The sequence below is a fragment of the Pseudochaenichthys georgianus genome, chromosome 8 (assembly GCF_902827115.2).
Source record: "Pseudochaenichthys georgianus chromosome 8, fPseGeo1.2, whole genome shotgun sequence".
In the NCBI taxonomy this organism is placed as follows: Eukaryota; Metazoa; Chordata; class Actinopteri; order Perciformes; family Channichthyidae; genus Pseudochaenichthys; species Pseudochaenichthys georgianus.
The window spans coordinates 16,105,797-16,132,152 of record NC_047510.2 but is presented as its reverse complement, the minus strand read 5'-3'; the positions used below and the strand labels follow the sequence as shown (position 1 = coordinate 16,132,152).

Below are 26,356 nucleotides of genomic sequence, written 5' to 3'. Positions count from 1 at the left end.
TGAATGTGTGGAACAGATGGACATGTACATGAACAGATGGACTCCCCACTTCTGAGCAAACACGCAGCTTTTTGGGAGAAGCCTTAGGACTTTCTGCTTTCTGCATGAAGTCAGCCATCGACTAAAGTTCGGCCATCAGACAAATCAAACTGAATCGGTACCTTTGTGTATGCATATCAGGGCAGGAGGGGGATCGGTAGGCATGCAGATGGATTTCATTCAAATTCAGTGTTAGTCCCTGATTTTAGAGGGGTAATGTTGCATGGAGAGTGCTTCATTTAGTAAATGTCTTGTACTGAAGGTGACAGAGTGTGGTTCACTCCATTTCCACCATTTTTATCCTCTTTTTGAAGGTGAAACAAGTGTTTCTGGCTCTCTCACTTCTGGAAAGGCCAGCAGTTTTGTGATTGAAGGCTTGACATTTGTCAGTTTCCTCTACGTAGAAGGTGGAAGCCAAGGGAGTACTTGCCCTGTTGTCGACATTTTCTTGGACTTTTTGTTTTGTTCATTAAATAGGAAATGCGAGAGCTTGTCCTTTTTCTGTCGAACAGCTGATAATGTCAGAGGAGAGGCTTGAATATATATAATGTAATACCGCTGATACTACATGACATATCAGTTTTTCCATATGCTCTAAAGACCAAACCTTGTTTCATGGAGAGGCTGTTACTTTACAGGCAGGCAAAAGTACATCTATGTGTTGTTTAGAAGGTTTTTTTGATGCCATTATTGTTACAGCAGAGCCTTATAAATCACACTGGAGTTGACTTGAGCCATTCATAATGACATTAACAGAATGGGCCAGATGTAGCGGCTTCACTACGCAGTTTTAAATTATCTTTCTTCATATCCCGCTCGATATTTATTTCCTGAAATGTGTCCAGCCTGGTTCAAGACCGCAAATCTCCAAACTTAATAAATAGCTTTACATCTACCTTGAAAATCGTACGTAATTTAATAACATGACATTTTATCACAGTATTTGGCAGACAAATATTTAAGTACCAGATGGAAGTATGAGCAAGCAAGGTTTTCTCTTGTGTCTGGAATCCCTTGAGATAAACTGGCACATAATAACATTTCCGGACTGTATTAACTTACGTTGCAGGGGCTTACATCAGCTGAGTTTAGGGACAGTATTAGAAAAATATGCATGTTGCTGCAATACCTGCTTTTGGATGGACTTCCCATTTTGCTTTATATATGAAATTAAGAACCATAATTGTCTCACTTACATGAACCACAATGGATGAGTGTGTATTCAATGACATCTATAACACACTTTGCAAGAATTTTCCCATCAAGGTAAGGAATATTACTGCTTTTCTCAAACACAAGATGACTATTTACCAGTTGGTCCCGGTGTTGTTTTTTGAGAATTCGAGGCCATTACTGCCAGTACTGTCTGTTTATGTCTCTACATCTACATCTTCTACACAGAAAACACACCCAAATGTACACACACAGCACGTCTAGACAATTGGCAGTAATTTAATCTGATTTCATATCTCTGTGTCCCTGTACCCACTCTCTCTGAATGAGAAACTAAGGGAAATGTCTTTTTATATATTTGGCATATCTGTTCCCAGCATTACTGTTCATTTATTTTCCATCACTTCATCTAATGTAATGCAGCCGAATGAGACAATGCTTATCTTTCTCTGTGCTGTCCCTTAATTCATGGGGAGCCGAAGCTTCCATCGTGAGAATTACCGTACGATCGATGTGATAGGAGACATCGCACAGTTTGGAAATGCAAGATCAGCTGTCTTCATTTCTGCAGATGGCTCCCCAATTACATTTAGCTGCCCCTGTCACTTGTCATTTCACTGCGGCTATAATAATATCTGTACAGCAGCAGGGACCCATTGCCACATTATTATTCATATTCACTTCTTCGAACATCTTGTGCTCCACATGCAGAACCCTGCCTGCATTTGGGCTGTTTTTACTCTGTAAAAATACATCCCACTTTTATGATTGCAAGTATTAGTAAGATGGATCACCAACCTCACAGACAGACACATAGCTTAAAAGTGTTATTTTCCTCTGATCCTCCATATGAATATCAAACAGTTCTGTGTGACAGTGAGAGCAGTACAATGTGTTGTGATTATACAGGTCTTAGGCAGCAGTCACTGGTCTTTGCCTTTGCCATTAAAATGAGACTGCAAATAAAATCTATATTTTTAGTAACATAGCTCCGCAGTGGAAAAGAGAAACTGTGGTCAGGTTTTAGAGGCCAATCATCTCCGGAAAGCTTTTAAAAAAACATTCCTTTGTTGTGTTCGCCAACAGCTCTGGGTTTTATTTTTAGTTACCACCAGGAGGTTATATATCCCCATTTTGTCCATTTTAAGTTGACTCATAATCTCTAGTACGAGTAGCATTTAGCAGTGAACTTGCCATGTCAATTAAAGGAATGGGACGACTTCAAACGTAATTTGTTGTGTCAGTCAACAACCTCTGTGACCTTATTCATTTGTGTTATCTTTGTTTTCCTATTCTCATCTTTTATCTTATCCCATCCTATTCTTTAACCCCCCTAGACAGCTTTGATTGGCTGGGCTAAATGGGGATGGTGATTCTGTGGTATGGAACAAGGCCAACAACCTTTAAAAAACGGGCTCCGTCAGTTTTGGTGCATAGTAACTTCTCAAATCATTTTTGCATCATAACCCACTTCTCCACAGCAATATTGTTGTTTGTAGGGGTGGCGTTGAATTGAAGTACACTACAAGTTTCCTGAATGTATTAGTTCATCCTTAAGGGCCCGACATAGAGAAGATCCAGAGCCAAGCCCTGTGCATTGGGAGCATGCATTGACGACCTTGTGTTGTATAAAATGTGTTCATCTGCGTTTGGTGAGCTCATTTCCAGGAACATGAAATCAAGAGAAAGACTGCGCCGCTGTTGCAAAAGTATTCTATTTGTATTTATCACGGAAATAAAATCAAAGTGGTGAAACACTCACTGCAGTACACATGGTACCAATATCTGATGGTGAAGTAATACCTTATAGCCTTCAGATAGTTCTGTGGCTTTGGGGAAATGGCCTATTGCTTTCTTGCTTACATAAAAGTAGATGGTGTGTATTTTTCTGAACACAATAACAGGTGAAATACGGCCACTCTTGGTGCTCTGATCAGCTCACTACTCCACACGCTTACACATCTTACTGCTTATTGAAATAAATGAAACACCATAGAAGTATACATGCTCTGAATAGTTTTTTTATATGCACTATTTTCTTAACAGGTAAAGGGGCGAACACACATTTGCTTAAATTCACACAAACACTGTGTAATCTCTCTTGATTAATAATAATAATAATAATGGGTTAAATTTATAACGCACTTGATATCTGAGTTCATATCCCGAAGTGCTCCCGATTACTGTGATACAAAATCTTTTAAACTGAAGCTCTAAAATCATTAGCTGATAGTGGTTATTTCATGGACCAGTGGCTCTGCTGCACAGTAGATATGAAATGCTGCTCTAGCATGGCTGCAAGCTGATGTCAGGTCAGTATATTACGGTGTCTTATTATCCCAGCGTTATTTTTCCTCATTTTCAAGGAAACTCTGCTAAAATCGTTATTTCATGAGGGACTCGCTTACACATGTATGCAGAAAGAGTTGCTTACTCACCAACTACTTTGTAATCCTTATTTGGCCCACTGTTATTGACTTTCCAATTAAAAAAAATACCACCTTGTCAAGTTAAGAGAGGCTATAGGCTTTTTAAAGAAAAGCTTGCTTCTCTAAAACCTCCACACATGTGTGTGTGTGTGTGTGTGTGTGTGTGTGTGTGTGTGTGTGTGTGTGTGTGTGTGTGTGTGTGTGTGTGTGTGTGTGTGTGTGTGTGTGTGTGTGTGTGTGTGTGTGTGTGTGTGTGTGTGTGTGTGTGTGTGTGTGTGTGTGTGTGTGTGTGTGTGTGTGTGTGTGTGTGTGTGTGTGTGTGTGTCTGTGTATTACTGTTCCTCCATGAAGTTAGGAGAAAATTCATATTTCTTGAGGGAGTTCAATTTTTTGAAAATAGAAGTAAGTAAATAAATCAATGCATGATTCAAGTTAAAATGTAAACATGAATACCACAAGGGTTAGTGAATCTATGTGCCCACCGGTTCTGACGTAAACAAAACATTAATACGATCCCCAGTATTGGTTTTACTTTCCAAAAAACAAAGGTGCATACATGTATGAAGCCTCAAGCATGATTGCATTAGTATGTACAGTATATGTAAACTAAACCTAAAGGCCGCCAGGGTGATGAATGCATTCTGAGGGGGCATATTAGAATAACTTGAACATTTCATGGCAATCCATTTAATAGCTGTTGAGTTAAAAAATCACTCAAAAACAACATGTCAAACTGCTGGAGATGCTTAATATAAAAGTCAGCTAAAGTTGAAAGAATGTATTCTCTGGGGCCTATCATTGCCTTTATCAAATGTCTGTATGATTGGTAAAGTAGTTTTAGAGGTTTTATACAGTCTGAACCAATGTGGTGGACTGTCATCTATCGAGCCACGCAGCTAGCATATGACTGGGCATGAACAGCATTATAAAAGTTGTTCTTTAATTCCCAAATGTTTACTGAACAATGCCACTGGACGTTAATTGTGTGTCCATAAAACAATGTGTCTCGGTTGTAGAATGTGACCCGAGCCATGGTTAATACCCCAGAGGATGAGATAATGGGTGATTTGTTTTCGATGTCTTCGTCTTCGTCTCCATCAGGAAACCAATCTGCAAGCATCATTGGACATTAAGGGATAATGAGGCTTTTCTGCTGGTATTGATCATCACGAGGAAGCTCCACCATTTTGCCAGGCCCTATATAGTAATAGGGTTTGTCAAAGATAAGAGCCCGAAGAAAACCTTTATTCTGAGGGATGTCAGCAGGTCTCTGCCCTCGTCATGGAGATTGGAGAAGAAGGTCACAGCTGACAATGGCCATGATCTTAGCATCTTGTGAAGAAGACAAGGCCTGTCATCCAGTCAGCTGAGTTGGTTTCCTGACGCTGATTATGAGCTGCCACATGTCCCTTACTCCTGGTCCATTACTCAGCCTTGCATCAGCTCCAGCAAAGACAGCCAGACTGTGACAGGTGAGAAAGAGCCCCGCCGGTCATCAGCGAGAGGCGACTTATTACAAATAATGGCTGGGTGTGTGATGTGATTGATGAGTGTGGGATGACAGCTGGTAGTCACCAGCTATATCTGGATGCCTACTGCACACTGATATGACTGACATGCCAGCAAATAGGGAGCGCTAGAGAGTGAACGTGTCACTTTAATATTACATTTTCTCTGCACCTGCAAGAAAAAGGGGAGGTTGAAGGGAAGGAGAGTAATATAATGAATATTCAGTGAGAACTCAATGTTTGATCCAGAGTAACTTCTCTATTTTATGTCTTTCTGAGGCAGCGTCTGATCCTGAGGACCTTGATGAGAACGCACACTATATTAAGAAGATGAATATAGTTGCACAGGGCAGAGAAAATGTATATATTTGTATGCATCTTTACTGTTGTTAAGACATAAAGCTTTGAAAGCTATGCAGCCTATTGAGCAACCTTTAATATCTGCTGTAGAATACTGAATCGATAGATGATTGACAGTGTTTTCAAAGTAAGGGATGGATTTTTAAACTCCAACTATATACACTTTGTATTATTTGTTTAATCAATACATAAACACAATCACTGCTGAGTTGAAACTATTATTTGGTGAACATCTGCAAAAAGCAATGACTTGACATCATTATGGGATTCTTGCCGTCACACTGAGGTTGCCTGTGCTATAGCTGGACATTCTGCACAGACATCCTGAGGAAAGAAAGAATACCAGTGTCTTCCACTGAAAACCACAAGCTGTTGTTTTTGCATCTCATTAATTAATAGGATTGATGAAAAGACATATAAGCTTCAGCAGAAAATAGGAAACCATACAAATATGGTGCGAAGCTACCTGCAGGGCTTACCCATGCATGTTGCAAGTTTAATGTGAGGATGTTCATTCGTCCCTCATGAGCAACTTATTCTTCTCTTGCTTGAGGGTAAAGGTTTGACTCAGCCTTGCTATTGGTCTGGAGTTTGTGTTATCCTCTGTGGGGTGATGTACTCCTTCATGGCTTGAGGTGATGTTGCTATCTGGCTGGTTGGCCTATGTTTGGTTTTTACCTTCTCCATCTTGATACAGGCAGTTCCGGTTTTGTTTATTGATGAAAGGGATGGATGACCCTAACATGTCAAATAACTGAGAATTTTGGATGTTCAATGTTCAAGATCTGTATTATGCTGATGTTATTAAGTGGATCAGTACCAGCCATGATACAGATCAGTGACATATTAGGTATTAGGTACAGTGTCTTTGTGAATTTCATCATAACATATATTTTTACCACAGTAATCCTGTGCCTTGTGTTTTATAAAATGGATCCCACTATACCCACAATACTAGGACAACAAACCAGCATTGTTGCACCCCAAGTTGATATAAAACAGTTGATTGGTGCATCCATAATTACACCGTCTTCCCTAAAAAACTGAAAGCAATATTACATTTCTCTCAGACAGCCAGGCTTAATGATTAGTGATACGTTTGGTGTTGCTGGAGTATCAGACAGAAAATAGAATGGAAAGCTTTGCCGAACAGCAATGTAATGAATCAAGTCCAACAAGCAGAAGTGACAGCCTCTTTGTCTCTGTGACATCCCTGAATGTAAACTCCATTAAGCCAAATCATTATTCAATGTGCAATCCTTGCTGAAGACAATGATCTGGTCAGAGGTTAGCTAAAGGGATTAAATCAACTTGTTCACTCAAGACTGGATTGTCTTTTGATTTGAGATTTTTCCCCCTCCCCTGACTTTTACCCTCCCTTTTCCCTCCTGTCCAAGAGCATAAATATCAGGCTGGCAGCAGTGACAGGAATCCTTTGTGTCCTATCACAGCTCTGCCTTCTTTGTGTGCTGTCCTGTAAAATAAAATAATATTGACTGGCTCGACAGAAGTAGGGTGCAATGGTAAATACTGTGCGTCCCATAAAACTCCAACCACGTCACATAAATGGCTGAATTGGTTTAATGTGATATATAATTGTTTGGGGTGTGTAATGTGCACGGGGGATGGCTTGGCATGCAGGTAGTGGAGTGGCATGCATAAAGCCATAATTATGAGTGAGGCAGATGCAAGTACGAGCTTAAACCGCTCCTTTACTCATTGCCAACTCTTTTGCTAATGCAGCTGCCCTCTGCATTATTTATCCCCTCAGCAGTACAACCACTTCTCGACAGCGGACAAAGTGCACACCTTGCAACTCAGAGTCCTTTTTCCATAAACTTTACTCAACTCTTCGTCTCTCAGTAATCCTCGACAATAAACAGGCCTCTATTTTCCTTTTCTGTCTGCACTGAAACACCCCATCTGCTTTAATTTTTCCAAATCATGAAGCGGCTGTTAAATTATCTCAGAATAGATATTGATTCGTCAAACAATAACAGCAGATCGCAATAAACAGCTCATGCTAAAGCGTTCTAACCTTGAAACTTGGAGAAGGTTCATGATAACTGATAAAACTGCTAGACGGACTGTTATGTTTAACATTTAAATGTACCCTTTTATTTCTCGCCCGCTAGCAAAACAAATGGGCATGAGAGGTGTCCTATTACCTACTTATTTTATAGTGGAAAAATATAACAGGGGTGACATTAACAAATAATTAATTCAGACGACAGTGCCTCTTCCTGTTGTTTTGGGGGAAATAAATGTCTTTGCTTTATAATGGTGCATAAACAACACAACTGACAGAATGTAGTACCAAAGTCAGCATGCAGTACCCAATGAAGAAGCTCCTCAGGAAGCTAGGTCAAATTTCAGACAGGCATTAATATTACAGATGCAATACTCACCATCAAGCATATCTGTGTATCATCTGTTTTTTTAAATGGACTGCCTGCATCAACAAATCAGTGGCAGATACTGTATGGCAGAGTTCTTTCTTGTTGTGTAGAGTTTTTTCTGGGTCAGTAGCATTGAAAGTATTACTTCTAAATATGATGGATGATGATGCACTTCAGGGTATTTGGAAGGCTTGGACAAAACATGGACCGACAAGATAAAGAAAGAGCTATTGGGAAGGGAGCATTAAAATAGAGAAAGATAGCATCCTCTTTCTGAAGCAATAAGCTTTCAGTGTTGTTGGCATCAGGTCAGCAAGCTATTTGCAAAGCAGTGATAGGAAATAGAGATATAAGCAAGAAAGCAAAATACATTTAGAATTGTAGGAGTTCAACATGGTGAGCTTAGTAACTTCTGCAGACAATGTCATACATATTTTGTACAGCATTTCATATATTTCCAGTTCTATGTGTTATCCAGGGTTATGTTTAAGGGTCGGATTTGTGGTTGGTGCTTTCAACTGACCTTTCATCATGACAGGAATAAACGCTAATAGTCATATAAATGTTGACTTCTACTCCGTGGGAGGCATTACACAGTAAGCAGGCGAGGTCATGGTATGTTCGCTCCGCTCTTCCAGATATTCACACTTGCAGCTGTGAATACTAATGAGACGTGTTGCGTTGGTCAAAAGGCATTTTAATTGGCAGCAGAGCTGCACATGCCCTCGCTTGCTGCTCTGCTCTCAGACCTCTGGCTTGGCTGGCAAGGAAACTAATGTGATATTGGCAGCAACTGAGTTTGAAGTCTCTTTATATTTTATACAGAACCCTGACTCAATTAAAAAAATTCAAACAGAACAACAAGAACAGACCGAAGCAGCTAAAACGCCCTCTTTTCAATGAAAACTTTTAGTTGTGGCGACAAAACTAAAGGAATTTATTTAATTTGTTCTCAATCAATCAATGTTTATTTATATAGCCCAATATCACAAATGTTACATTTGTCTCAGTGGACTTCACAGTGTGTACAGAATATCAGTATGACAATACGACACCCTCTGTCCTTAGACCCTCACATCGTACAAGGAAAAACTTCCGGAGAAAACCCCCAGTTTAAAGGGAAAAATGGGAGAAACCTCAGGGAGAGCAACAGAGGAGGGATCCCTCTCCCAGGACAGACAGACGTGCAATAGATGCCGTGTGTAAATTGAAAAGATAATACATTTGCAACATAGGTAGTCCAAATGTTTGGAAATGCATGTGTGTATAATAGGAAGATGAATCCACGAGGATATCCATCCAGGACTTATGATCCAGGACCACAGCCATGACTAGATCCACAATCCAGGGGTTCTCTTTTTGATTAAGGTGTAAACTCTTCATCGCTAAATTATTACATTATGTGCTTATGTAAGCAAGCAATTCCCTATTTAAACATTAGGCAGACAGGTTCATATTTCATATTTCTTGATGAATGCAAAAACAACATTCCCTCTTCTTTTAAATCTGTTCTGGTCCACTAGCTTCTGATGGAAATATATGTTTCTTCTGCGGCTAAAAGCTACACTAGTTTCACAAGCTGACGGCTAACCCTAGCAACATTACAAGTAGGAAATGTAGGTTTTGAATAGTAGCGGCTGTAAACAAGGCTGACAACAGCAGTAAAAGTAGAGGACTGACGAAAAAATTACAAAATCCTTAGCTTAAATATACAACAACGCTGCGTAGCCTAAAACTACTTCCGATTGGGCGATGATCGTTTGCTTGTTTTCCACTTCAAGTGCCACCATTGACATAACATGTAGATATTTTAAGCAGTTGTTTACATTGTGTCAGGATTCGGGAAAAGGTAGGACCCAAATGCAGTATTAAAAAGAATAAGCGGGTTTTAAGGGGTAACAAAAGGTGAGCTTTATTTTACAAAAGCCGATGACAAAAGAAAACAAGAAACAAACTTAACATTACCAAATCAGGGGAGCACGAGTAAAGAATCCAGGATCAAAAAACTTCGGGGACAAACATGGAGCGTGACGTGAAAGGAAAGACAAACAATGAACCAACATGGAGCACAGGGGAAGACAAGACTAAATACAAAGAAGGGTAATTACAGGACAAGACACAGCTGGGCAGGGGAGGCAAAAACACAAGGGCAACAGGTGAACACAATCAGACACAGGAGGGCAAACACAGAGACAGGAATCAACAGACAAGACAGGGGGTGAACACTTTTCAAAATAAAACAGGAAACCAGAGACAGACACAACACAACACAGACAGACCGTGACACATTGATCGGAAACCAACAAAACGCAGGTTATTATAGCCTTGTTTATTACAAGAAACGTTCTTCTTCCTTCTTCCATTTTTATAGAGATGACTACTGGGACAAACTCCCTAATGCAGACAGTGAGAGTCAATATTATCTATTTGCCCTTTTCAACATTGCTAGCTTGTAAAATGAGAATTGATAAGTCATTGTATCATCGCAAATGGGACGGGTGGCGCAGTGGTCTGTGCGTTTGATCATCAGATCAAGGGGGCATTGGGGAACTCCAGTTCGAAACCCGCTCCCGCCCCACTGCGTCAGGCCGTTGTGTCCTTGGGCAAGACACTTCACCCGAATTTGCTCCTGTGGGTATTGTCCACAGTAGATGACCATTACATGTATGATCTGTATGTGTAATGTGTATTTGGAAAGCGCTTTGAGAGTCTTTGATAAAGCGCTATAATAAATATAAGGATTATTATTATTATTACAAATGTTCAGGCAGAGTGGTGTTTTCCTTAGATATTCTGCATTTTGGACAGGTTTGAGAACTCATGACCTTCCTCCATCTGATGGCTCCACCTGGGGCAGCAGATTAGGAGGGATGTGAGAGGCTGAGGCAGGCAGAGACAGGGCCAGGGGCCGAGGATTGGCAAAATAACATAGCCCCACTGTCAAAGGTGTGTTAGTGTCTTTGTCATCCAGTGGCAAAGGAAGACCTTTGTGTCTGACTGAAGTCTAATGGGATGTTGACCCGGCCTTGACCCTGTCTGTCAAACAACATCAGGCTTGACAAAGGGAGGGAAAGAGGTTCCCATTGAGAGCAGTTTTTCCCTAGAAGAAAGGCAGAGGTGAGAGAGATGTTGACAGTAGACACTCGGGAGCCAATGTCTTAAAAAAGGGAAGAATACTAAATGCAATCGTGGCTTTCCTCATACACACAGAATAGCAAATGAGTGTTGGGAAATTGGATTTAATTCTACATTACCATGTTACATTGTTAGGATATATACAAAGTTATGTCTCATGGTAAATAAAATAAAGATGAATTGCAGGATTAACATTTTCTTCCAGGCCTCTTAAGAAATGAGTGTTGGATGTTGGACCCCGGTGGTGTCTCTCTTCTCCACACTGAGCAGAGAAATACAGCCTCATCTTGTATCTGCACATTAGAAATGATGGTATCATGAATATGTATTTGATGTCCTCTTTACTATGCTCCGGCAGCTCCTAGTGTGTCATTTATTTTGTGCAAATACATATCTGTCGTGTTAAAGTAATCATGACCCGTTGACTATAACATTTACTTACAGTGGCCTTCATAGACCACAATGCAGTGCAGTCACATGCTTCATGAACTTTGACCCAAAAAGGGTTATGGTGCTTGCCAGCGCGTGAAATCCAACCCATGATTCATTCTCGTTCTTTGAATCAGCGTTGTGCGTTTGGCATTTCACCTTGCTATGTTTTTTCATAGCTGCGTCCGCCATTTCTCTAGCCTCCTCTTGGACGCGATCTGGCATCCAGTGACTGCGTTATTGTTGAAGTATCTTTCCCAATATGTCAAGAACAAAGCCAAATGAAATGCAAATATGAATATAAATCATATATAGGGCAGGGCAGATAAAGACCACTTCTCATCGACCTTGCAACTTGGCTAATGTTACTTATATTATACAAATCCTTGAAAATGTTCCTTTCTTTTCTTTTCACTATATCTGTATCTCACAACTACACACACACACACACACACACACACACACACACACACACACACACACACACACACACACACACACACACACACACACACACACACACACACACGGGCAAGGACGAAAAAGCTCACCCTGCAGTTTAACCCAATACATTATTAATAATGTGGGGCAAAGAGACGTTAGTTGAAAAATAAATTGTCCTCCACTTCCAGTACCTCTAATAGCTCGATGTGTTATTTTGTAATATTTATTGAAGTCCTGTTAAAGTAGGGGCCAGAATTGGAAGGATAATTTTGGCTTTTTTTTTTAAACTTCCTCTTTTATTACTTTTACTCGTTTGTCTTTATCTGATATGAGCTGCTGGAAATTCAACAGCTATCGGCTCCTTAGAAAGAGAGTTAGATAATGTGAGAATGAAAGTGCCTCTCGGCATCGTTAACTTGAACTGTCATAGCCAGCCAAAATGAATGGCATTTTTAGCCTCACTTGCCCTAAAAAACATTAAAGAAAATACCCTTACCACTTGAAAGAAGAATGCAATTTGAGTAAAAAAAGGGACGAATACCAAAGAAAGACACATAGATGGGTAACGTTTGTTGTTGGAGTGATAATTGTGTATAACTCTTTAAACATGAGATGCAAGAAAATATATTGCAGCTCGAGCTTGATAATAAATTGATGTACTTGGTTAAGAAAATGTCTTCTGCATGGTAGTTAATTTGTTTCATCATTGTACAATAGGCAAGTTTCTCTACATGCTATCCCTGCAGTATGTATGAGAGTATATGAGTCATCACTTATCAGCCCTCTCTCCGTGTCTCCTCTCAGGTGTTCACCAGGTATGGGAAGTGCTACATGTTCAACGCTGAAGAGGAGGGGAAGACGCTCCGCACCACCATGAAGGGGGGGACAGGAAACGGACTGGAGATCATGCTGGACATCCAGCAGGACGAGTACCTGCCGGTGTGGGGGGACACAGGTAAAATCATCACATGCTCACCTCTCCTGCTTTATCTCCATCTTATATAATAAGGAGCCAGTCTAAAGAAAATTGTGCACTTCTCTTCTTCCCTCTTCTCTTTTTTCCTTATCTTAAGCTGCCTTTAAATGCATCACATGTGGTCATATTTTCAACATGTAGTTTGCATTTACTGTCACATAACATTTTTACACGGGCGTAAACACCTGATTTACTACAACGGCCTCTCACTTTCCTGCCTTCTCTCTTTCTTTCCTGTAATATTTAGTATTTTGGCCTGCAATAGAAATATATGAAAAGAACTGAATAAATTGTTTTATTGTGCCCCACACTAAGCTTTTGGACCACAATTATGTTTGTATTCACATAATTAGATTGAGCCATAATTAGCATAGAAATGATTCAGTGTCCTTCTGATAAAATCACTTCAGGGACATTTTTAAACCCAGACACTCGTAATAACTACCTAAATCAAATAAAGCTACTGGAATGATTGAAGATGTGATTTTTATCAAAAAAAATTCTACAATATTATGCATATACAATGGGGGTAATCTTATTGTTGTTGCTATCGTTAAGACTTTATTTCTTATTGTTGTAGCTCTCTTGTGCTCTCCACTCTTTCATAGATTACATTACACCGAGACTGTTACTCCAGGATTTGTCCACACTACCACTAAAAGGCCCATTTGTAAAAGCCTCTTTTGTCCACTTTAAGGAAGTTGTGTTACACTAATGACCTGAAGCTTATTCTGCTGCTGTACTAACTCTGACTAAGACTTTGAAACAAAATTGCATTGTCAGTCGAGCATATTTTTCCTTAGAGAAGGAAGACTTCACAGTGGTCATAATGCATATCAAACCCCGTTCATGTCAAACACTCACACCTTTTTGCTGACCTTTATTACAGAGTAGTGCTGCATTACATTATCCTGCATACTGATGTGCGTATTACAGATTTCGTTAGTGACTCAGACCGAGCGTTATAGAGAGGCTCGCTGCCTGAGTGATTCCAGCCCATATAAGGTCCGGCTCACGTCTGGACCAGTGGGAGGGCAGATGGGGGAGATCCCAGAGCAGCTAGCCAGGCCTTGAGCAGCCCTGCAGATGGACATTATTTACTCAAGGCTTAACATGAAGAAGATTCATCATCAAATAGTCAGCATCCTATCAATCCTCCTCATGTTCTTCTATGGACAGCAGGTCTCTCAGCCCCCTATTCTGAACTTTTTGGGGTTTTATTTCTTTTTGAACAGACTGTAGACCAGCCACGACCCAGTCAGCATGTGGAGCTTGGTCTCACAGCAGGCTGCCGTTTGCAGTGCCCTTGTTTATCCCTGTGTGGTTTAATTATCCCAGATGAGCTGAGTCAGCTCAGCAGGAAGCGCAGTGTCTCCACAACTGAGCCAGATCCCTGCGCTGTGCAGACATAATGTGTACATGCTGCACAGAGACCTTCTTGAACAATTCCCCCCCACCCCCGTCTCTGAGGCTCTATAAGCACACAGCTCTTTCCAGAGTGCTGCAGGCTGGCCATGACCCTCCTCCTCACTTTATCATGATGGAAAAACATAAATAAATATATGTTTCATGATGTGAAAAATATAACTTTGATTGGTGGGAGGAACACAGGTGCCTGTTGCCTGGATACACAGCTTTGTCCTCGCTGTTTTTGAAGACCAACCTGCCTATTTATGGAAATAGTAAATCAATTGAATGTGTCCGTCTGTTATGGATAGTATTTTTCTCAAGTAAACCTTATTTAATCACAATGAAGGTGAAGTAATCAGGCAAAAAGTTAGTGTTCTTTATTATTTTTGTATGCAAGCTGAGCATTGTGGAAGTGTATCCTTTGGTTCAGATGCCTGCTGCATCTATGTAAATACATATTACCAATATTTTTCGTTCTAATTTCTGAAATGCTTAGAATAGTAAAGTAACTCTGCATGAGTGATTTATTAGGAAAAAAATATATTTATCTTATATAAACTTTTCAATCCGTGAACCTGAGCACTCAAACTCAAAAATACATTTTGGAGAAGAAGTTTCAAGTCCTGCTACACATTGACATTTTTCTAAAAGTCATCTGAAGTTTCAGCGGCGGGCAGGCCTCTTCCGTCTCAGATTCGTCAAGCAGTCTTGATCAAAGTGGTTGGTGTGTTTACAGCACGCTTCCCGACAGCAGCAGAGCAGTGATTTGGCAGTGGGGAGAAAAGCTCTTCAAACACATTATAGCCTGTGAGAATATGAAGACATCCAACTTCAATTTGTTCTAATATCAGACACTGACATATTTAGAAGTAAAAAATCGAACAAATCTGTTTTAGATCAAATCGTTGGAAAGTTACTTATACCTTCGGAGTTCCTAAGCAACCAGTGACATTGTGCTCACTGTAACAACATCATTGATGGAGAGATGCAGACTCAGAAAGAAGAGTTCTGTTTTCAGCTCCTCTTAGATTAAGAATTAGAAATATACCATCCATCTTCTCCCGCTTATCCGTGGTCGGGTCGCGGGGGTAGCAGTTCCAGCAGAGAGCCCCAAACTTTCTTTTCCCTGGCGACATCAACCAGCTCTGATTGGGGGATCCCAAGGCGCTCCCAGGCCAGCGAAGAGATATAATCCCTCCACCTGGTCCTAGGTCTACCCCTTGGTCTCTTCCCAGCTGGACGTGCCTGGAACACCTCCCTAGGGAGGCGCCCAGGTGGCATCCTAACTAGGTGCCCGAACCACCTCAACTGGCTTCTTTCGACGCGAAGGAGGAGCGGCTCAACTCCGAGTCCCTCCCTGATGACCGAACTTCTCACCTTATCTCTAAGGGAGACACCAGCCACCCGGCGGAGGAAACCCATCTCGGCCGCTTGTATCCGCGATCTCGTTCTTTCGGTCATGACCCATCCTTCATGACCATAGGTGAGGGTAGGAACGAAAATGGCCCGGTAGATAGAGAGCTTTGCCTTCCGGCTCAGCTCCCTTTTCGTCACAACGGTGCGGTAAAGCGACTGCAATACCGCTCCCGCTGCTCCGATTCTCCGGCCCATCTCACGCTCCATTGATCCCTCACTCGAGAACAAGACCCCGAGATACTTGAACTCCTTCACTTGGGGTAAGGACTCATTCCCTACTTGGAGTGGACAGTCCATCGGTTTCCTGCTGAGAACCATGGCCTCAGATTTGGAGGTGCTGATCCTCATCCCAGCCGCTTCACACTCGGTTGCGAACCGATCCAGTGAGTGCTGAAGGTCGCAGACCGATGAAGCCATCAGAACCACATCATCTGCAAAAAGCAGTGGTGCAATCCTTAGTCCACCGAACTGCAGACCCCCCCCCCCCATGACTACGCCTCGAAATCCGATCCATGTATATTACAAACAGGATTGGTGACAAAGCGCAGCCCTGGCGGAGGCCAACCCTCACTGGAAATGGGTCCGACTTACTGCCGAGGACCCGGACACAGCTCTCGCTTTGGGAGTACAGAGATTGGATGGCCCTGAGTAGAGACCCCCTCACCCCATACTCCCGCAGCACCTCCCACAGTAACTCCCTGGGAACCCGGTCATACGCCTTCTCCAAGTCTACAAAACACATGTAGACCGGATAAGCGTACTCCCAGGCCCCCTCCAGGATCCTTGCGAGAGTAAAAAGCTGATCCGTCGTTCCACGACCAGGACGGAATCCGCATTGTTCCTCCTCAATCTGAGGTTCGACAATCGGCCTGACCCTCCTTTCGAGTACCTTGGAGTAAACTTTCCCGGGGAGGCTGAGTAGTGTGATGCCTCTGTAATTGGCACACACCCTCTGATCCCCCTTTTTGAAAAGGGGAACCACCACCCCGGTCTGCCACTCCTTCGGTACCGTTTCCGACTTCCACGCAACGTTGATGAGACGTGTCAACCATGACAGTCCCTCAACACCCAGAGCCTTCAGCATTTCCGGGCGGATCTCATCCACCCCCGGGGCTTTGCCACTGTGGAGTTGTTTGACGACCTCAGTGACCTCCCCCCGGGAGATTGGCGTTGATCCCCCGTCATACTCCAGCTCTGCCTCTAACATAGAGGGCGGAGTTGTCGGGTTCAGGAGTTCCTCAAAGTGTTCCTTCCAACGTCCCAACACTCCATCAGTTGAGGTCAACAACGTCCCATCCTTACTTTAGAAATATACATTGTACATATTTTTTTCTTAATGTGTCCCTTTTGCTCACTTTGTAAATCCTTGTCAGTCTGAGCTTTATGGTTGATTCTGTTTGCGTTTTTTCCGTCAATGTGCTATCCATCATCTCAGATCTTGACGCTGATTTTGTATGGCAAAAAGACAAGTAAAGCCCAACAAAGGTGAAAAAGCACGCTGAGAAGCACCTAAAAGGAGCCGAAGGATATTTGTTCAACAACAGGTTCAACCAAGTGCAAAGTTGAAGTGGAAAGTCCTTGAAAGTCTCTTCTATTTGTGTTACTTCCCTCTGAGGTATTAGGTCAGTGGGATATTTGTGTCTGTGTGTATGTGTGTTTCCAACTATTGATTTTATTTCTTGGAAACATCAAGCTGTTCTCATTTCAGTGCACCATGGAGTTTCTTACATTAGTGAGGAGAAATGGCAGAAATAACTACATGTTTAATATTAAAGCAGCAGCCTGAAATCTTTAATTAGTGCAGGTCTTGGTGAACTTTAACTGCACTATCACTGCCTGTGTAGATCTGAATTGCTGCTGGTGGAGCACACTTTTCTTTCATTTCCAGTCTAGTTATACATTGTAAAATTGTCTCTAAGGCAGCACAGAATAAATGTGTACCCAACAGAAAATAGAAAAATACTACTCTTGCACTCTCAATTAAACGGAGATTGTTTTTCATTAAAATACACCTGATATGGAAACGGAGAGAAAATTGACAAATATAAATCAATACAATGTAAAGTAGAGGTTCAGCAAAGCAGATGAGACGTTCTTGAGACGTTCTTACAACATAAAGGTTTAAGACGGATTTACATTACCCTCACAATTGGAAAACTCATGGGCTGATGGCGATAACTTGATATGATAGAAAGCAAAATAAGCTATCAAAATTGATTATTTTTTTTGTTATATGTTTTGTTAAAGAAAAAAACGTATTTGTTATTATGTTAGCAAATGCTAACCTTAACTGATGAGCACTAAACACAAATCTGAATTTCATTAATTTTGCAGGTATTTGATCACAAACCAAATCCATCCATCTTCTCCCGCTTATCCGTGGTCGGGTCACAAATCAAAGTATTTAATAAATACAAATTAGGGATGCACGATATTGGTTTTTTGAAACCGATACCGATAACTTCCTGCTTCTCAAGACCGATACCGATAACCGATAATAATATAATATATATATATATATTAAATGTACCTGTAGTTTTTGCACACCTGGTGGTAAAAAAAAGACTAGTAGTGAGCAAATGACATGAGAATTACCACTATGAACAAAACAAAGCCAAGAACAGTTTTGACTCTTCAAAGTGACCATATTTATTTTCCCAAACAAATCTGGCAAACTTCTTGCCTTTTTCAAAAGCCTCGTCGATAGGTAAAAGCCCCGGTGCCTTTGCAGCTGGCTTTGGATTCGCCGCTAGTTTAGCAGCGCAGGCGTGTTCGTACGCTGTTAACACACCATCGTAGCGATGTCGATGTTTCAGATGACTAATCAGGTTGGAAGTATTATAGTTCGTTGCCTTTTTCCCTCCTCGTGGAACTTCTGCATTGCATTTGTTAATACAAATAGCAAGCGAACTATCTAACTCTGAAACTTTGAAATAGTCCCATACTACCGACGACATGTTTGTTTACTGTCCTGGCTTCACGGCCGCACACCATTTACGTCACAGCCAGGCATGAGAAGGGAGCGCTGGATTTGTGAAAAACTCCCCTCTTCCTAAACCACTATACCACACTACTGGCAAAACGGGAGGAGCCGAGTGAAAAACAAGCGCCCCTCATCCCAATCCACCCACACCGCAGTATGTTTTTTTTTTTTTTACCCAAAAAATATATTGTATATTATCGGGGCTATTAATACTGTTATCGGGTTTATCGGGATGACGTCATAATTCCTAATATCGGGCCGATAATTATCGTGCACCACTAATACAAATGTCAAGCTGATGATTGGGCTTGGCCAAAAAAGTCAATAGAACTTTCCATCATGGGGAAAACGATCAACAGGATCTCGAAGAAATAACCAAAACCTCTTTAACACGGCATTTTGTTGTGAACACACACAATTTTGTTAAAATGATGCCTGCCACCACCACAAAACTATTTTCCCCCACAAAACTGTGTCTCAGGGCTTCTTCATTTATGAAACTATTAATGTGTCATACTCACTTAACAGGAAGAAACTCAGCGATATGAACCATTTATACCGAAACAAAACACAAGTCTCACAAGAAGCGTCTAAATGAGCCCTGAGCGAAAAATGCTATCGCACATAGCACAGAACTCACGACTTATTACTTATCGTATCTACACAAACAAGATATCGATAAGCAAGCTGAGATTCCACAGATTCCAGAAATATCATCACTGAGCGATCCGATCACGCGACAGGGGAAACGAAAACAGATATCAAAAGACGTAGCTTCACAGAGGAAGCTTCTTACCTTAGCTGTTGTTCTGAGCAAAAGTTGTGTTCAATGGCATTAAAACAATAAAAACGCTGCTGGAGGTTAATCCAATGTGTCTGTGTCACTTTGAAATGATTACTGATAATCCATCTTCATATTTACTAGTTTGAGCCTAGGTTTCAGTTTTCAGTTTTCAGACGGACATCCCGGGGCAAAGCAGAAGCCGAGAAGGGGGACTCAGGCGGACGAGAGACTCGAGAGGGGACCTGAGAAGGAACTTGAGAGGGAACTCGAGAGGAGACTCGAGAGGGGACCTGAGAAGGAACTTGAGAGGGGACTCGAGAGGAGACTCGAGAGGAGACTCGAGAGGGGACTTGAGAGGGGACTCGAGAAGAGACTTGAGAGGGGACCTGAGAAGGAACTTGAGAGGGGACCTGAGAAGGAACTTGAGAGGGGACCTGAGAAGGAACTTAAGAGGGGACTCGAGAAGAGACTTGAGAGGGGACCTGAGAAGGAACTTGAGAGGGGACTCAAGAAGAGACTCGAGAGGGGACTTGAGAAGTGAATTGAAAGGGGACTCGAGAGGGGACTCGAGAGGAGACCCGAGAGGGGACTCGAGAGGAAACTTGAGAGGGGACTTGAGACGGTCGGTACGCCGACAGGACACGGGGAGCTGGCGTCGGCCGGAGAGCCAACAGGCGACGAGGAGCCGGAGTCGGGACCATGACTGCTGGGCCCGGTACTTGAGTCGGAACCATGGCTGGAACTGGAGCCGGAATCGTGGCTGTATGGGCCGGTTCTGGAGCAGGGACCATGGCTGCATGGGCCGGTTCTGGAGCCGGAATCATGGCTGTGGGAACCGGAACTGAAGCCTGGATCATGGCTGTGTGGGCCGGTTCTGGAGCCGGAAACATGGCTGTAAGGTCCGGTTCTGGAGCAGGGACAATGGGGCCGGCACTGGAGCCGGAACCATGGCTGCTGGGCAAGGAACCGGAGCACGGTACCATGGCTGTGTGGGCCGGCACTGGAGCACGGAAACATGGCTGTAAGGTCCGGTTCTGGAGCAGGGACCATGGCTGCTGGGGGACCGGAACAGAAGCCTGGACCCTGGCTGTGTGAGCCAGGTAATGGAGCACGGAAGCATGGCTGTGTGGGCCGGTACTGGAGTACGAGCTGACCTTGCGTCTTTTAGAGGTCTTCTGGAGGCTCTGTGGACCTCCAAACGCCAGGCAGGATCCCAAAAAAGGATCAGAAAATGGAGACTGGCACTCAGGGCTACGAGAAAAACCTCTGAGCCATTCAGGCAACAAACTCCTCAACCAAGGCATTTCGGCCACCTCCATTTGTGCCTTTTTGAGGATAGCCTCTTTGTCCCTTCTAGACGAGGTTCCACTCCACTCGGCATGATAACACTGTAGGGAGAAATCCAGATCCAACAGATCCAACTCAAAATCATAAAAATCCCCTGGATCCATTGTTGGTCGGTTCATTCTGTTACGATCTCTGTAATGATTGCGGAAAAAGGTAGGACCCAAATGCAGACTACAAAAAGGTAAAGGTTATAAACAAAAGCGAGCTTTATTTAAAAGCTGAAAAAACACAAAAACATGGCATGAAAAACACAGGTAGCACAAACACAAAAAACTGACCGTGACCAACAAGGAGGGAGACAGGAGAGACTAACAAGAAGCGTGAGGGAGGACAAACAAACAATGAACCAATAGGGGAACACAGGAAGAGACAAGACTAAATACAGGGAGCGGTAATCACGAGTCAAGAAACAGCCTTGGTTTTCACTATACTGTAAGTAATGTCAGTGGCGAGCCGTGACTTTTATACCTAGGCTCCTGAACGTGCCCATAACCAAGTCAAAGCTCAGAGGGGGCCGTTGCTTCTCTGTAGTGGCTCCCACGCTGTGGAACAATCTGCCCATGCATATCAGACAGGCCTCCACACTGTCTGCTTTGAAATCGCTTCTTAAAACCCACCTCTTCTCCTTTGCGTATTCACGCGTGTTGCTGTTATTGCTTTTAAATTGTCTATTATTTTTACTTGTCAATCAATCAATAAATGTTTATTTATATAGCCCAATATCACAAATGTTACATTTGTCTCAGTGGACTTCACAGTTTCTACAGAATATCAGTATGACAATACGACACCCTCTGTCCTTAGACCCTCACATCGTACAAGGAAAAACTTCCGGAGAAAACCCACAGTTTAAAGGGGAAAATGGGAGAAACCTCAGGGAGAGCAACAGAGGAGGGATCCCTCTCCCAGGACGGACAGACGTGCAATAGATGCTGTTTGTAAATTGAAAACATAATACATTTACAAAATAGGTAGTCCAAATGTTTGGAAATGCGTGTGTCTATAATAAGAAGATGAATCCACGAGGATATCCACCCAGGACTCATTATCCAGGACCACAGCAACAGGCACAGCTACGACTCAAGATCCAGGGCTCGCGATCCAGGACACAGGACCGCAGCAACAGGATCATCCATGACTCCGGATCCCGGCGTAGATAGACACCAAAAATAAATTTGGGGAAGCTGGGTTATTCGGAACATGAGAGTACACAGGTCCAGACAGAGAGAAGGAAGAAGTAAGATGTCCCCCGACAGTCTAAGCCTATAGCAGCAAAACTAGGGGCTGAATCTAATCAGCCCTAACTATAAGCTTTATCAAAAAGGAAGGTCTTAAGCGCACTCTTAAAAACGGATAGGCTGTCTGCCGCCCGAACACAAACTGGAAGCTGATTCCACAAATGTGGAGCTTGATAAGAAAAGGCTCTGGCTCCCATTGTACTTTTAGAGACTCTAGGAACAACCAACAACCCTGCATTCTTGGAACGCAATGCCCTAGTAGGACAGTAGGGTATAATGAGTTATTTAAGGTAAGATCGCGCCTGCCCATTAATGGCTTTGTAAGTGAGAAGAAGAATTTTAAATTCTATCCTGTGTTCTATAGGGAGCCAGTGTAAGGCAGCCAGAACAGGAGTAATGTGGTCCCTTTTCCTAACTCTGGTTAGTCCACGAGCCGCAGCATTTTGAATCAGCTGAAGCGACTTAACTGACTTCTTGGTACACCCTGATAATAAAGAGTTACAATAATCCAGCCTAGAAGTAACAAATGCATGGACGAGTTTCTCTGCATCGTTTTGAGGCAAGATATGCCTGATTTTTGCAATGTTACGTAGATGAAAGAAGGCGGTCCTTGAAATTGATTTTGTGTGGGCATTAAAGGATAAATCCTGATCAAATATAACACCAAGATTCCTTACAGTCTCACTGGAGGCCAAATTAATGCCATCCATAGTTAGTATATCTTTAGGTAGTTTGTTTCGTAGATTATTTGGGCCAAGTACAATAACTTCAGTTTTGGCCGTGTTTAACATCAAAAAGTTTAAAGTCATCCAGGTTTTTAAGTCCTTGAGGCAGTCTTGAATTTTATTTAGTTGATTAGTTTCATCAGGCTTGATGGATAAATATAGTTTCATCCGCATAACAATGAAAATGTACAGGATGATTCCTTATAATATTGCCTAACAGAAGCATATATAATGTGAACAAAATAGGTCCGAGCACTGAGCCCTGTGTCACTCCATGGCTCACTTTGGTTTGCATGGAAGATTAATCGTTGACACACACTAACTGAGACCGTTCAGATAGATAGAACCTAAAGCAGTTCCCTTTATGCCAACTAAGTGCTCTAGTCTTTGCAATAGGATGTCATGGTCGATAGTATCAAATGCAGCACTGAGATCGAGCAAGACACGAATAGAGACAAGTCTTTTGTCTGAGGCTATTAGAAGGTAATTTGTGACTTTACCCAGAGCTGTCTCTGTGCTATGATGTGTTCTAAAGCCAGACTGAAAATCTTCAAATAACTCATTGTTTTTTAAGTAATCACACAACTGTTTTGCTACCGCTTTCTCAATAATTTTTGAGAGGAACGGAAGATTAGAAATAGGTCTATCGTTGGCTAAAACCTCTGGATCGAGGTTGTGCTTTTTAAGAAGCGGTTTTATCAATGCTACTTTGAATTATTGTGGAACATAGCCTGATAATAAAGACATATTCATAATATTTGATAAACAAGTGTTAATTAATGGAAAAACTTCCTTTAACAGCTTAGTTGGAATCAGGTCTAAGATACACGTTGATAGAAGAAAGAATCATTGAATTCAATTGTTCGAGGTTATGGCTGAAAAGCATTCTAATTTAATACCTAGGGTAATATTAGAACTTACGTTTCCGGGAGCTGTTGATAACACTATACTGGTCAAAGGCAAGAGGTCATTAATTGTGTTACTAAGAGTAACAATTTTATCGTTTAAAACTTGTACTTGTTTTATGGTGTGTGAGCTGTGCTGTGTAATTTGTGTGTGTTTTGTTTTGTTTATTTGAGTGTACAGCACTTTGGTCTGGAGGTTTAAAGTGCTCTATAAATAAAGCTGTATTGTATCGTAACTACTTGGTTTATGTTACATTAATTCAGTTATTTTGAAGAATCTAATTTAAAATAAGGCAATATTTGCTTTTGGTGTTCTAAAAACGGGTCTGTGGACCCTGGGAATATGTGTGTAGACCACAACTCATACTGTAATTGACTTGTTGTTTCCCTGGTAACTCCCACACATTACGTACTACCACAACGTAATGTATTGTGTAACCTATTTCTGTCAGGCTGACCATGACTGACTATACACATTTAGTACAGACTAAGCTAGCAGAAGTTAGGAACATGAAATACAAATAAATGAATAAAGTACGTACAATTATCAATCGGTAAGTGTTGGGGCTTACATGTTTAATATTTTTCGGAATAATGACATATTAATACATATTGAGGACATATGTACACATTAAAAGCTTGTTATTTAATGTGATGCTTAACAGCTGACTGTATCTCAATATGGTCAAAACTCTTACATTAAACAGACAATATTGGCAAAGCCTTTCTGGCCCTAAAAGAATTGTGAGAATGAGAGAAAGGAAAGGGGGAATTGTGTTCCTGAAAAAAATGCCTGTAGTTGTTTGTGGTATGGCAAATAGGCGACCTGTCCATTATCAAATATGCTGCAACAAATGCAAAAATAACCAGATTAGATGTGACATTTTATCATACATTTCAAACAAACCTCAAGCAAACCTCACACAATGCATCTTAATTTCTCTTTCACCCCAGTTGATCATCTACTCTCCCTTTCATGTTTTCCCACAGCGAAACACTTAACATGCTGATGGAGAACAGAGGTGAAAGCAAAACAACACCTGAATGTATTCTCTATCATAAAAAAGCAATGAGATCTTAAGTTATGATTGTAGAAGCAGCAGATAGCATCATAATTACATCTCTTACTTTGTTGAGTCATATGTCTAATGAGTGTGATAGAAGTGATGAAATATATGGTAACTAGAAATCTATAGAGCTATCTGTGGTTCAGCAGAGGCCGAAGGTCAGAAATAACAAACACTCTTATCCAAGATGGTCTTGATTATCTTTTTATTTGAAATGCAGAACTAACTAGAACAAAACAAACACGCGGACCCTTGTTTGCTCTGATCTCTAACCCATACACACACACCACACACACTTTCTCATGTTTCTTTCTATATAAAAGTCACTCACAGGAAGAGATCATTAATACACAAGATGTATCTAAGGTCTGAGATCAGTGTATATGTTGTATGATCACAGATTGCTCTGTACATCGAACATGTTTTATGTTTACATCTATCTGGCCAACTGGGTTTTGAAAACATCTCTATGGACCAAATGATTAATCAGCAATGAAAATAATTGTGAGAGTCCTAGTGCTAAGTTAATCCATTGTACAAACAAGTTAGTTTTCAGAAACATGTAAAGTCACCATTGTGAAGCGTGCTGTACTTCGGATTTGATTTGAGTTGCATTTAATCTGTTGATGCCTCTTCATGTTTCTGTGTGATGTCATGTTGTCCTGATAGTTAAGTACATTCTCAAAAGATTTGTTTTTATTATTTTGCCGATTCACATTATTGCAGATGCTGAAAGTCACTTGTATTGATGAAAGCAAAAACCTTTTAAAATTCAGCCGATACAGACCAAGGAAATGTATCAGCCTTTCTCAGCGCTTGAAATTTGTGAATGTTGGAGTTGCAACAAGCACTTAATCATTTATAGATATTTGTTTGTACCAACAGAAGAAAAACACAATGTTGAGCAACAATGTAACTACACAAAAGTATGTCTCATTGGATCTCTGCCTACGGTACATATATCGTTAGTTGAATGGCTAAGTAGTTATTTAGTTCATTGTTTTTAATTATAATCAACACATTCCTTTACCAAAGATCAGAACCAGCAATGACTATACATTTTGCTACCAAATTATTGCAAATACCTTTGCAGCCTTATCGCTTATACCCCTCCACAGTACACACACCATAAACACCCACTTAAGGGTCCCACTAGGCGACATATCCCTTTATCACAATGAACAACTAATGTAGTTAGTGCCTATATTTTCATATGCAGGCATCATTGTGGAGGAGGCTTTAGGGTGCAGTTCTTTGTTTACCCTGCTTAATGTTTATTGTGATGAAGGAATATGGCTTTGTATGTGTTTTTATACAACGGATGCTAATTATGTAAAAGGAAATGGTAACTCATGATAGTTTTCTATCATTTGTTTCCCTTTTACTTGCCACATTAACACTAATAACTATATTCTGGTGCTATTATGGCATTAAGTCATCAAACATTTAAATTGAGGGGGAACCTCTGACCACTACGCTCTTAGTGTTTTGCTTTAAATGTGTGGCAATAATAAGGGGAGAACCACTCCCTGCTTCAACATGACAATGGCTCCCGTTCATAAAGAAATGACAAGTTAATCATAATATAT

General features: G+C 41.4%; 1 protein-coding gene across 2 annotated transcripts in view; it reads left to right on the top strand.

The window, feature by feature from the left end:
* The window catches only part of asic2 (acid-sensing (proton-gated) ion channel 2), a 483,151-nt gene that overhangs the window by 425,189 nt on the left and 31,606 nt on the right, over positions 1 to 26,356 (top strand). For both annotated transcript variants that reach the window (XM_034089272.2, XM_034089271.2), the window contains one exon: positions 12,721 to 12,871. In XM_034089272.2, the coding sequence (XP_033945163.1) occupies positions 12,721 to 12,871 (151 nt within the window). The remainder of the gene's footprint in view (positions 1 to 12,720; positions 12,872 to 26,356) is intronic.